The 13,287-nt window shown below is 44.4% G+C and overlaps 1 protein-coding gene across 1 annotated transcript in view; it reads left to right on the forward strand.

The window, feature by feature from the left end:
* The window catches only part of CAPN8 (calpain 8), a 53,620-nt gene that overhangs the window by 23,772 nt on the left and 16,561 nt on the right, over positions 1-13,287 (forward strand). The window contains exons 7-11 of the mRNA XM_090048149.1: positions 148-233; positions 3,051-3,125; positions 6,940-7,100; positions 9,197-9,372; positions 11,260-11,271. Of these exons, the coding sequence (XP_089904275.1) occupies positions 148-233; positions 3,051-3,125; positions 6,940-7,100; positions 9,197-9,372; positions 11,260-11,271 (510 nt within the window). The remainder of the gene's footprint in view (positions 1-147; positions 234-3,050; positions 3,126-6,939; positions 7,101-9,196; positions 9,373-11,259; positions 11,272-13,287) is intronic.

Raw genomic sequence — 13,287 nt, forward strand, 5'->3', positions numbered from 1 at the left:
ATTTAGTGCTCTTTGAATTCTTACAGATTAGAACTAATCACACAGCTAAAGCACAAATTGTTTTTCCTGTAGACATAAAAATAAATACTACATGATGATGATTGGAATAACAACAGGCTGAGATACTGCTTGTTTTGTACTTTACAGGTGAATTACCATAGGCGCCCAGAGAAACTAGTCAGGATAAGAAATCCCTGGGGTGAAGTGGAGTGGACTGGAGCCTGGAGTGATAAGTAGGTTATACACTTTTCAGTGTAGTCTAATATCTTTTTAAAAATTAAATTGGTAACACTTGCAGCTAGTAAGGCGCATAGCACATAGGGGAAAAAGTGTTAAATCAGTTGAAGATGGTCAGAAGCAAAGCAATATTAATTAATTAACAGTGTTGGCTGGTCATCTCTTCTGACCATATTTCTTACCAAGAGTGTGCAAAGCAGGCTCTATTTGATTCAGATTCAGCCCAAATCAGGGACAATGATTCGATTTGTTCTTTTGGATCACTGTCGCTGATTTGATTCAGCTGAATCCGAATCTGAAGATTTGACGCTGATTTGGAGAATGAGTGATTCAGACATAGACGCAGCTTTATATGTTTTTTCTACATACCTCAAGGTACCAGCATGACTCATGAATGCTGCGATGCTGGGGCAGACGGAGCATCCCACAAGAATGTGGGGCCCCCCCCCCACATGCTTGGTAGTGAACCTGGTAGTTGCCAAACCAGGGAGGCACAGTGCACACTCCCCAGAGGACCTGGAAGTGGACTGGAAGTGCTTCTGGTCCACTTTTGGGTCTGCTGCCGAGCTCGTGGAGGCCCCCCATGCTTCTGTAAGACACTTCATGTGCTCCAGCATCACACACTCATGAGCCGCCTGGCACCTTGACATATGTAGAAAAAACATTTAAAGCTGTGTCTACGTCTGAATCTTAGAATTTTTCCAAATCTCTCTGAATCTATTTGGAGGGTTCTGATTTGATTCGGAGAGATTAAAGGGTCTCCTGATTTGATTCGGAGATTCAGCCACCGAATCAGGCCGAATCTCCGCCGAATTGAATCAGAGACTGAAGCTTCGCACAGCTCCAATGTATAGGTACCCTTAGATGCTTGTATAGACCTCTCTAGTCTGGAAGCAAGCCTTGGAATCTCGTGAGAACAGAGAGGTGATCAGCCATGTTAGTCTGAAGTCAGGCATAAGGTAGGGTAGGGTGGCATGTTAGAGAGCGGCATATGCTTTTGTAGGTGATAGCCTGTTTCATCAAATGCATGGGACAGAAGTCACAAAATATCTAATATTTCCTTGCAATAAGGCATTTTTCTCAGGCTTGATACAACTTCTTATGCAGTATTTCAGTACATTTGCATCCTAGCTGCCTGAAGTTATAGCGCTGAGGTTGTGTGGAGAAATTTGGGCAAAATTTAAGATCAGTCCCATTGTTATCTGAGCTGTTTTGCTAACCCCTAAAAGTAATAGATTCAGCAATTTTCGAAGTTATGTTCTGATCTCAGTTACAGCTGATTCAGTGTGGCTCAATCCTGCTGGAATCAATGGAGTTCTTCTAGACTGATATGGGATTAGATCAGAATCTGACCCACAGTGGGTACATCTACACGAGATGCTTTACTGCCCAGTGAAGCTAATTACTGTGCAGTAAGTATCTGCATCTACACATGCAGCCACTTACTGCACAGTAATTGGCTCTAATTGTGAGTAATTTTGCTACCTTCAAATGCAAGTAGCAAGTTTACTCAAGATTATTTACTGTACAGTAGTACATGTTTAGTTGCCTGGCCATGGGCAGCAGGGGATGGGAGGTTGCTCCCTGCCCCTGGAAGCTTCCTGCTACTGGGGTGGGCTCTACTACCAAAGCCCGGGCAGGGACAATGTCCCCCTGCCCTGGCAGCAGGGAGCTCCCAGCCTGCACTCCACAGTCATGGGACCTGGGTTGGGAGATCTGTATCTCTCAGCACCAGCTCTGCAATTGCAGGGCCGGTGCTGGGAGATTCTTTTCTCCCAGCACCAGATCCATGACTGCAGGGAGAGAAGAATCTCCCAGTGCTGGCCCTGCAACAGCATAGCAGGTGCTGGGAGATAAAGATATCCCAGCACTGGCCCCACGACTGTGGGGCTTGGGCTGGGAGATAAGGATTTTCTAGCCCTGGCCCTGTGATTACTGAACAGGCTGGGAGCTCCCTGCTGCTGGGGCAAGGGGACTTCACCTGGGCTCCAGTGGTGGAGCCTGCCCCATCAGCTGGCAGCTCACAGGGGCAGGGAGCAATCTCCCAGCCCCTGCCAGGAAACAGCTGTCTTCTGGCCCCTGAGCCTAGAGCTCCCCCTGGCTGCTGCAGGCTGTTGCAGGGCTGCAGGGAGCAGCAGCAGTCTGCGGCTAGAAGCAGCTAATCTGCTCCCACATCCATAACGTGTAGACACGTGCCTGGGAGAGTTCACTCTCAAGTAGTTTATTCAAAAGTAAACTGCTCCTGGATTATTTGCATGTGTAGATACACCCAGTATAACAGAAATGGGAAAGAAGCAGTATATCTTAGCTTAGACCAAAGATTAGTCCTTGAGGTATATATGTTCTGCTGCCTGCTTCATCCATCCTCCTGAATTATTTGGGACATTGAAACAATGCAGCTTTTTCTGCTTCCCTGACTAGAATACTAGTCTTTCAACTAGATATCAGAATTGAGAAACTTCTGATATTCAGAAAGCACATTTTAGGGACATATTTTGTATATAATATAAAGTAATATTAGACAATCTCATCCAGTCAGTCCTCCATTTGTACATTCTCACACCTTGTAGTTACGAATAAATTTAAGTTTTTTGTTGCAAATACAATTTGAACAGATTGTTTAAATAGCTTTGTCACATATAATTAATTTGCGCTTTGTATTTTGTAGAGACATTGAGAATGGCAGTAGATCTAATCATAGAAGGGAATATGTCCTGTTATTGGCTGTTACTATAGAAACTTCCAACTTTCAGAACCACTCAGAAAATCAAATTTAGCTGCTATACTTATGGCCTATTTATTTTTTCTGGCAGTGCTCCAGAATGGAATTATATTGATCCCAAACAGAAACAGGCTCTGGATGAGCAGTCAAATGATGGAGAGTTTTGGTAAGAATCATTATTTGGATTAAATCCTTGGATATGTACGCCTTTAAACTTTCCTATGGATGGAATGGGAACAAATACTAGCATCCACAGGGTTAATAATGCACAATGCGTGCAAGTTTCATAGTTTCATATTTGTAGGGTCGGAAGGGACCTGAGCAGATCATCTAGTCCGACCCCCTGCCATGGCAGAAAAAAGAACTGGGGTCAAACTACCCCAGTAAGGTGATTGTCAAGCCTTGTCTTAAAGACCCCCAGGGTAGGAGCCAGCACCACTTTGCTTGGAAGCTGGTTCCAGATCCTAGCCGCCTTGACAGTGAAGTAGCGCCTCCTGATGTCTAATCTGAATTTACCCTCTGCCAGCTTGTGACCATTATTTCTAGTCACTCTTGGTAGAGCTCGGGGGAACAGGGACTACCCCAATGCCTGCTGGTCCCCTCTGACTAGTTTGTAACAGGCCACTGGATCCCCCCTCAGCTTTCTCTTGTGGAGGCAGAACAGGTTCAGATCCCATAGCCTGTCCTCGTAGGGCCTGCCCTGCTGCCCCCTGATCATGCACGTGGCCCTCCTCTGGACCCTCTCCATGTTGTCCACATCCCTCCTGAAGTGCGGTGCCCAGAACTGGACCCAGTACTCCAGCTGCAGCCTGACCAGTGCCGCATAGAGGGGGAGTATCACCTCCTTGGACCTGCTTGAGATGCATCTGTGGATGCATGACAAGGTGTCGTTGGCCTTCCTGATTGCACCCCACACTGCCGGCCCATATTCATCTTGGCATCAATGATGACTCCAAGATCCTTTTCTGCCTCTGCACTGACGAGAAGGGAGTCCCCCAGCCTGTAGGTATGATGCTGGTTCTTCCTCCCCAGGTGCATCACCTTGCATTTGTCAGTGTTGAAACCCATCCTATTTTCGTCCGCCCACTCCTGTAACCTGTCTAGGTCTGATGTGGCCTATTCCTTCCTTCTAGCGTGCCCGCATCCCCCCACATCTTAGTGTCATCAGCAAATTTGAACAGGGTGCTTTTTACCCCCTTGTCCAAGTCAGTGATGAAGATGTTGAACAATGCGGGCCTGAGGATTGAGCCCTGCAGAACCTCACTGCCCACATCCCTTCAGGTCAAAAATGACCCATCCACTACCACTCTCTGAGTGTGGCCCTCCAGCCAGTTGGTGACCCATTTGACTGTGTAGGTGTCGACACCACAGTTCCCCAGTTTCTTAATGAGAACAGGGTGATAAACAGTGTCAAAGGCCTTCCGAAAGTTCAGAAAGACTATGTCCACTGCTGCCCCTGCATCTAAGGATTTGGTGACCTGGTCGTAGAAGGCCACCAGGTTGGTCTGACAGGACCTGCCTCTAATGAACCCGCGTTGGTTGTCCCTGCTGGTCCCTCATGGACATGTGCCAGGATAATTCTCTCAAAAAGCTTGCCCAGGATTGAGGTAAGACTAACTGGCCTATAGTTTCCCAGGTCCTCCTTCCTCCCTTTTTTGAAGATAGGAACCACATTGGCCCTCTTCCAGTCCTCTGGCACCACACCAGAGCCCCACGAGTGCTCATACAGCCATGCCAGGGGTCCTGCAATGACTTCAGCTAATTCCCTCAGCACTCTGGGGTGGAGATTGTCTGGACCAGCTGATTTAAATACATCCAGTCCCTCCAGAAGTTCCCTGACTAGATCCTCCCTGACCCTTGGCCTAGGTGTGCCTCCCCTGGGGCCTGAGTGGGGCCCAGTGGGGGGGCTGATCTGGTCCCTGCTTAGGAAAATGGAGGCAAAAAAGTCATTAAATAGGTTAGCTTTGTCATCTGGTGTGATGACCAAATTTCCTAGTGTGTCTTGCAGGGGCCCAGTGTTATCCAGTATCTTCTTTTTGCCCCCTATGTATTTAAAAAAGGACTTCTTGTTGTCCTTGATCCGGGAAGCTAGTCCCAGTTCCATCTCTGCCTTGGTCTCGACACACCATTCCTGAAGCCGCCAGTTGGTCTCTGCGAGGCACGTCTCATGCTGTCTTCCACGTCTGCTCACTGGTAGAACAGAAGAGAATACCACCTGTGCACCTATCTCCTTCAGCACACTCCCCAGAGCATGGTAGTCCGCCATCAGGTGATCAGGGCTTCTCCTGGTCGCATCATTAGTACCCGCATGGATTAGGACCATGGGGTAGTAATTGGTGGGCTGGATCACGGCCTGGATCATCCCCATCACGTCATGAATCTTTGCTCCGGGTAGGCAGTAGACCTTGTATGTCGAGGGGTCCTGGCGACAGATGGGACCCTCTGTACCTCTCAGGATGGAGTCACCTATGACAATCACTCAACGCTTTCTCCTCCGGGTCTGCTTAGCTCCTTCGGCCTGTTCGGAGCGTGGAGAGTGTGGAATTGCCTCCTCTCTGGTTGCCTCCTCTCCCTCCTTCTCCAGTGTTGCCAGGGCCTTGTACCTGTTCTCCAGCCAGACTGGAGGAACTGGTACTGCTGTGTTACGAGCAGCCCTGGTTCTGGAGGTGACCGTCTGCCATTCTGCAGTGGAGGGCACTTCCTGAGGTGCTTCTTCCTTGGGTGTGTGGCCCTGCAGGGAAAGGAAATAGCCATCAATTTCTTCCTTCACCTCCCTGATTCCCCTCAGCCTGCTAACCTCCTCCTGGAGCTCCCTCACCTGCACCTCCAGGGGCCTAAGGCAGGCGCCTGCAGGACAGGTGTGGGGGTCCCCAATCCCTGCCCCCCTGGGCCTTGCTGGGCAATCCCTGCAGGCCAGGGGGTGGGGGGACGCCAGCTGCCCCATGGGCTCTGTGTGGGTGGAAGCCTCAGACAAGCCCTGGGTAGGCTGCTCTCCCCAGGCAGGGGCCCTGGCAGTTGTTAGTCTCTTAGTTGTCTCCCTTTTTATTAGGCTGTCTATAACTTAGAGTGTATCCAAAATAAAGAGAACAGATGGCTATAAAGTTAATGAGGTGGCAAGAACGGAGCTCAGATGCTCAATATTTTGAGACTTGTTTTTTGCCTAAATGCTAAATAGTAAAGAAGTTCAGATTTACAGTTTAGAAAGAGCCTCTGTACCTGGTACAGGTGGAAAACTCAGCCCAGTATTTGCTTAATCCTGGAGTGCCTTGTGTAGAACTCTACCCTAGATTAACATGTATAGTGCCCACAAATATACCAAGTGGAAAGGGGTGTAGAATGATTTAATTTAATATAGATTTATACAGCTGTAATTCACTAACATTGGCAGAATTACTCCTGATTTACATCAGCATAAGTGCAATCAGAAGCAGGTTTTTGGTAAGAATGGGTGTTGCCCTACCAGAAAATGAGCGATCACAAAGTAATAAAGTTTCCCGCCCTTCTGGTGTCATGACGTGATTATCTAATAATATCAACCATGGTGACATTTCAGGAATGACAGGAAGAAACACCAACTGAAGCAAAATAAAATAAAAAGCAGAATCTCTGCAGTTGTTCGGGGATGAGTGAATTTGTCGTAGAACTCAGCGGTATTATCATTACTTGGAATCCATAACACTGTACTGCCTCACAGCCTCACTGATTACCATGAAATTACTTGTGTACTAAGTGTGAGCAAAGATGGCATAACTGAGCCCATTATGAATATTAGCCCCTGAAAACATATTGCCTTAAAAGGGCAATTGGGATTGCAGAAAGCCAGTTTTAATTTCAAAGTTCAATTAAACTGCATTTCAGATGATTCTGCTGTGGGGCTGCCATTTACTACCTCATTAAAAAGGGGGCTGATCTGTAGTAGTGCTGGCCAGGTACAAGATCCCACATTCTCCCGCCTCTCATTCTATGTTTTTTGATGCCAGGATGGCCTTTTCAGATTTTAAAAGTCAGTTCACAAGGCTTGAGATCTGCAACTTGAGTCCTGACACCCTGACAAGCAAGGAGGTCTATAAGTGGGGTCTGACTTTGTTCAGTGGGAACTGGATCCGTGGTTCTACTGCTGGAGGCTGCCAGAATTATCCAGGTAAAGACCCCAATGAAACTTGTCTTTCTTGCATGATGAAGAAGCAGACAAACATGCTACCAACACAGAGCTAGGTTCTGTACATCTATTGGATGTCTAAGGCCACATCAAGATGTTCCCAGGACCAGATCTACAATCACAAGGTCTGATGGTAGACCAAGTCCTGAATGTGCAGACAGATGGTAGTGCCAGAAGCTAAATCTGAGTAAGTCAGGGTGTGGGGAGGGGTGAATGAGATCAAGGGGCCAAGCAGGTCAGGCAGGAGGAAGGGAGGGGGCTTTAGCAGGATCAGGGCACCAGGTGAACTCAAGTTAGGTTGGGCCAGACATTTTTTGCCCAATCTAACCTTCCTGAACATAAGTACAGATCAGCACTGAGATTGACATAACCCTGGTTAGGTCAGTATAATGTAAGGTCTGCATGTGGGTGAACTATGTTATATCAGGTGGCATTTTTTGCCTAATCTAACCTCCCTGACTGTATGTCCAATTTAGCACTTAACTCTGAGCAATTTAGTATACTTAACTGTACTTAGGTTGATCTAAGTGTAACATCTGTATGTACCCTAGGTCTACTTAGGCATCTAAGTGTGGTTCTATCCCATCCCATTCAAGTCTTGAAAATCCATTAATGCATCTGTTTTTGTAACACACCAATATCTTATCTTTAGTATTGAGTCACAAAAAACAATGAAGAGAAGGAGGACTCATGCACCTTTGTATTAACGTTTTTTGAAGGGCCTTGAACCAGGTGTGTGATATCTGGAGGCTTGTAATGTGGAGCAGCTCTTTATTATATACAGAAACTTATATACAGCTACTTATAGCAAGAGGTAACAGTGGCTGGCCTGCTCCTATTCTGCTACCTGGAAGTGCCTGCTGGCCTCAATAGGCTGTCTCTTGGGAGGTCACATTTTCTGGACACTCTGTTTATCCAGAAAGACTTAATCTCTGTCACAGTGTGGAATAGAATCACGTTTAGTCACCTAAGTCCATTTGCATGTCCAACTGGTAGATCAGAGTCTGTCCCAAAGTGTCTATGCTGTATCATTGTTGCAGCATGTAATGGAGGTGATTGTGAGGAGGAAGCAATGTTATTTTTATAATTGGGTCAAAGACAGAGGACTGAGATCTGGAGTTAGTTCAGACTTGGATGCTTTTGTCTTTGGACTTTTATTTGTTATTGTTGAAATAAATGTAGCATGCAGGTGAGAAAATATGGACTTATACTGTATAAGATAATGGAAAAGTCTGGCTAGTATTTGGGTTTGATGGATCTGAAATTTGGCATGTAATTCTCATGAAATGTAAATAAATGGAAGACATATCATGAGATTTAACCATCATTGGTTAAAAAATCTGGTGAAATCAGTCATTTTCATGAGGTTTTTTTGCTGTTTTGGGCAGCTTCTTGCCAGATGCAGAAAATAGGTCATTTCCTTTTGTCTTTTCCTTGAAACTAGAAATGCTTGTGGAGAAGGGAGTTTGACTTTTGATTTGAAATTCTGATGCCTATTATTTCCTTCTGTAGGTTTTTCTACACACTTTGGTTTTAGGCAAAAGCTCTCTGGCTTACGTCAAGATCTGATTAGCCTCATTTTCCCACTAGGGTTTTCTTTCCTCCCTGGGGCAGTTAATTCACTCTTTTCTCTATGAGCCTTCCCTGTTTGTACTGCTTATGCTTCTGACTTGAGCAAGCTCCAAAGGGATTGTATAGGTCACAACATGGCTACAATTCAACACTGAGAAAACAGTGTTATTTGGCATTTTTTCAGGTCAGACCTAAGGAGAGGCCCTTTGCGATTTGGCCCTATAACAACAATATCAGTCTCAGCAGCCTTATCCTGGGGATAAGTGACTGGCTAGTATTAATAACAGCAGCTCCTCGCAGCTAGTCATTACTCATCAGGAAATAGCTTTGTGCTTTTATGTCTTATTGTTTAAATAAATACAGAGATCAGCTGGGAAAACATGGCACCATATAGTGTAATGGGAAGGTTTGGCTGAACTCCATATGAAAGTGTTCCCTATAGCTCTAGTGACACCTTGTTTGCAGTGATGGCAATAGTTCTTTTTATTTTCCCCTGGCCCTTTAAGTGACGTACTGGACCAATTCCCAGTTTAAAATCAGGCTGGATAAGCCAGATGATGACCATGAGGGAAGTGCAAATGAACCATGCTGCACTCTGTTGGTGGGGCTAATGCAGAAGAACCGCAGAAGACGGAAGAGGATGGGAGAAGGTCTCCTCAGCATTGGCTATTCTCTCTACCAGGTATAGTAAGTTCCTTGTTAACCCTTTATTCAGTGTTATTATCCCCCATAAGAAATGGGCAATGCTCAGAGATGCTTTTGGCATTTTGGTATTGCATCAGTCAGATGTTGCTTTTGCCGGAAGGTTCAAACTTTTGCATAACATATGTGAGATGAGAAAATTTAGATAAATGGCTTGGGTTTTGTCTCAACTTTATTGCTAATCTCATCTTTGTCTCATCTTTATCGCTTGGGAGGCAACTAATCTAGCAACTACTTCATTCAGAGCTTTCTCTTGAAAGCCCTAAGTGGGTGCTGTTTTGGATGGATGGAGGTCTCAGACAAATAGTTCAGGTTTAAGCCCCCTTGCTAGTTCCCAGTGTTGGCTTGAACTTTTTGTTTTATTTTGTTCCATTTTTGTAAATTTTTTTTACTTCTATTTGACCAATTCACTTTCTGCCATAGTAGTATTCCAGTTCAGCTGATTTCTAATTTTATAGAACAACTCATCACTACTGTGTTAATCCATGGGCAATGTACTTGAGGGAACAATCCTGCAGTGGCTGAAGAGGGAAATAGTGTGACTCTCTCCCTAACTTCTGTGGTACTATGGCAATCCAATACAAATCTAAGATTTCCCCTGGTATTGACATTCACGTTATTATATTTTCAAAAAAGCAATGAAGAGCACTGTAGATTCCAATGGACTAAGATCATTAACAAGCACAGCAGAGAGCAGATGGCAATCATAACCGTTTGCTAATGTAGCTCTGCGCTCTACTTTCCTAACCTCCTGCATGCATAGCAGGGTGGTGGTGGTGGTGGTGAGGGTTAGGGCCAAAAAATGAGGCAATAGTTTAAAAGCTTGCATGACTTTCTCTTGTGCCAAGATGTCTGAACACAGAGTGAGCTTTTGGTCTCCTTTTTAAAGTTGTGCCACATCCTGGATGCCAGGCAATCCATTTCATTCCAGCTCTAGGATGTGTATCTAGAAGATGGTGCTTTCCTCCAATCAATCAAGAAGGAAAGAAAGCACAACCATTTTGCTTTAGCATATAATTACCATGGGAGATGTCTCATTGCAACTGCCCACCTTATAACCTTTTGTTTATAAAATGGAGTTGGTAACTATTAACAGAGGAATCCTTCCATCTTGAAGTGAAGGGCTGCTAAACCCTCTGTCTTGTGACTCCTCCAGAAGGCAAGTTTCTAGTGCCACTCTCCCCTGTGGAGAGAACAAAGGAGAAAACCAAGGAACTACAAGACAATTGTACAACTGACTGTCTGTCCTCATGCCCAGTTGCTACTATGGAGTGAGTCTTAAACTGATGAAGGCAGACATAAAAGACATTCTGGAGGAAGCTATGGGTGGAAATTTCAAGAGAACCTTGTTGGTTTTGGAGCACAAATCCAATTGGCATTCAAAGGTACATGTGCTCCCAAGTCAACCAAGAAATCTGCTGTTTATTCACAAGTACAATTATAAGCAAAAATTAACATTTTAGCTGTTTTGTTCATTTAATCAAGGGCCATGAATTTCCTACTTGTATTATGTACCCCTTGCAAAACTATTTATCCTCTGGTTAGATATCTTTTTTTTTTTTAAACTTATGATTTAAAATATAATTGTAGCAAATACATTTCATGCTAGCTTTATCCTCAAGACTATTTTGCTAGACTGGGCAATGTACTCGGTTCTGCTGACTACGTATTTCAGGATTTATCCAAATGCACTTTATTTTTCCTTTGAACCAGGGACTCGTGAGCACAGCTCAGAATTGTAGTATGCGGTTGTAAATAGGAGTGAAAGACAAACTGGCCAAGCCTATGAAATATGACTTCAGTTGATTTTTCGTCCAAATTATTGCAGAAGTTACCTACCAGTATTATATTTTTCTCTCTCTTGCAGCTCCCAAAAGAGGTATGTACCTTCTCCAGATGACCACCTTCTCTTGGGGATGAGTTTAGCAGCAACTGCTTTTTGAAGACTGGTGCCTTCCAAACTCACTGCAATCCTTCTAGAGACCTTGGCTCATTCATCAGTGACCTTATATTTGGATCTCCTAAATAATCATTTGAAATTAATTGGGGTGTATCCAAGATCTTGTCCGAAAGTTATGAGTCAGAGTTTTATCTTATTTACATTATGCCTTCCACTGTATTCCATTGATTTGGCATAGCTGAGATCAGACTCAGATTATGGCATAACACAGTCCACTTACTTACATAGTTAATTGCATTTTTTTCTTCTTGAAGGGAGGAAAACCCAGCCAGTATTATTTAGAGAAAATGCCAAACTCAGTGGATCCATTCTCTTGATAGTTTTGAGCTGGGGTTCCAGGTAATAATCAGTCATTTCCAACTCAGCCTCCCTACTCTTCACTCAAATGTCCTAGTCAAGGTAATCAGGATTTTGATATCTAAATTAAGTACCACGAAGGAGTATCAGGGCTAAGAGGGATCCAGACTCATTAGTATAGTGTATCAATTTGTGCTGCCTATTTTTCCCTGTGTTTTTATCCCTGTTGTTCTCACTCAGTAAGATAACATGTGGCTATGTGCCAATTAACTGTGCTCTGTTTACAGCTTCATAAACACAAAGGGAATGGGGATTATACATTGAAAAGGTGCTGGAACTGATTTCTTAGTTTTTCATTGCAATGTAGCTTAACTGTAGATTGGATGGGAGAAAAATGATGCAAGTGTTTGAAAAGTCAATTAAATCAAAACCTACCCCTTAATTTACTACATCATTTCACAGTTTACAACAGAGATCCTGCTAAGCTTTGGATGATTTCTGTAGTACTATTACAGTGCAGTATAATATCTGTATGTGGGATGTTATAGCTATTTACAGTTCCAGTATGAAACATTTACTGTGGCTTTGGAGTCAAGCCAGAAACATTATCAACATGTGATGTTCCACACCCTCTATCAGATATTTTCCATCTTTCTTGACTCATTACTTTGCTGAGTCACACTGTGAAAGACCAGCTTTGTGGAGTAAAGGTAATTTGAATGCAGTAGCATAATAAGGGGTGAGTGATTGGGGCACCAGTCCCAGGCACTCACTTAGAGGGGACACCAGAATGGCGGTTCCTGTGGAGTCCATTGTGTTGAAGTGGTAGTAGCAGCTCCATGACATAGCTATAGCTGCAGGAACCAGGTGCAGGGACTCTGTGCTACTAATATAGCAGCAGTAGCAACAACCAGGGCCAGGCAGACTGCTCTGTGCCATTAGCAGCCAGGGACTGAGTCCTTGCGACAGGTAAGACTGATACAACCCCCCACCTTGACCATTCTCCTGACCCCTCTTTTTCCCCCAGGGTTTTGGCCAAGGAACAAACTTGATAGCTATGCTTTTGTTTGAATAGCACTTATAAAGGTGTTTGTAGCAGTGGGATTTGCTTTCATGCTACTATTCATCTTTGCATTACTGATTTACTTTCCAAGCTATAAAACATGTAACTAGATTATCAATCATGGGAAAGTTGGTTGAGATTTTCACAGCCACCTAGAGGATTATTCACATCTCCCATTGAGGTGAATGGGATTTATGTGGCTAAACTCCTTATCTGAGTATAAAAATCTTAACTAGGTAACTGTTATGCCTGTAGCTATTCGGGGGGGTCGGGGGTGCTCCAAGTTTCACTTGAGCAGCTGACAGATCATATAAGCTGATTAGAACAAAAAGTTACTGTTTGTAGTGCTGCTGAAGGACAACAGCAGTAAGAAAACAGGAGGAGTAGATGGTGGAGCTGGTGGAATGGGTGACTACAGAAAACCGAGAGCTGGCCATATCACAGAGCTGTTAGAGCTTCTCCTTTACTGCAGATCCAAGGTTGACAAACAACTCTACATGCTGAAGACTAAGAGCTGTTTGACTAAGTTTGTCCCATTTGTTGTTTTCATGAACATTCTCATGATGGTTTGGTTT

This window comes from Crocodylus siamensis, chromosome 1 (genome assembly GCF_052110815.1).
Source record: "Crocodylus siamensis isolate JL-2025a chromosome 1, ASM5211081v1, whole genome shotgun sequence".
NCBI classification, from domain to species: domain Eukaryota; kingdom Metazoa; phylum Chordata; order Crocodylia; family Crocodylidae; genus Crocodylus; species Crocodylus siamensis.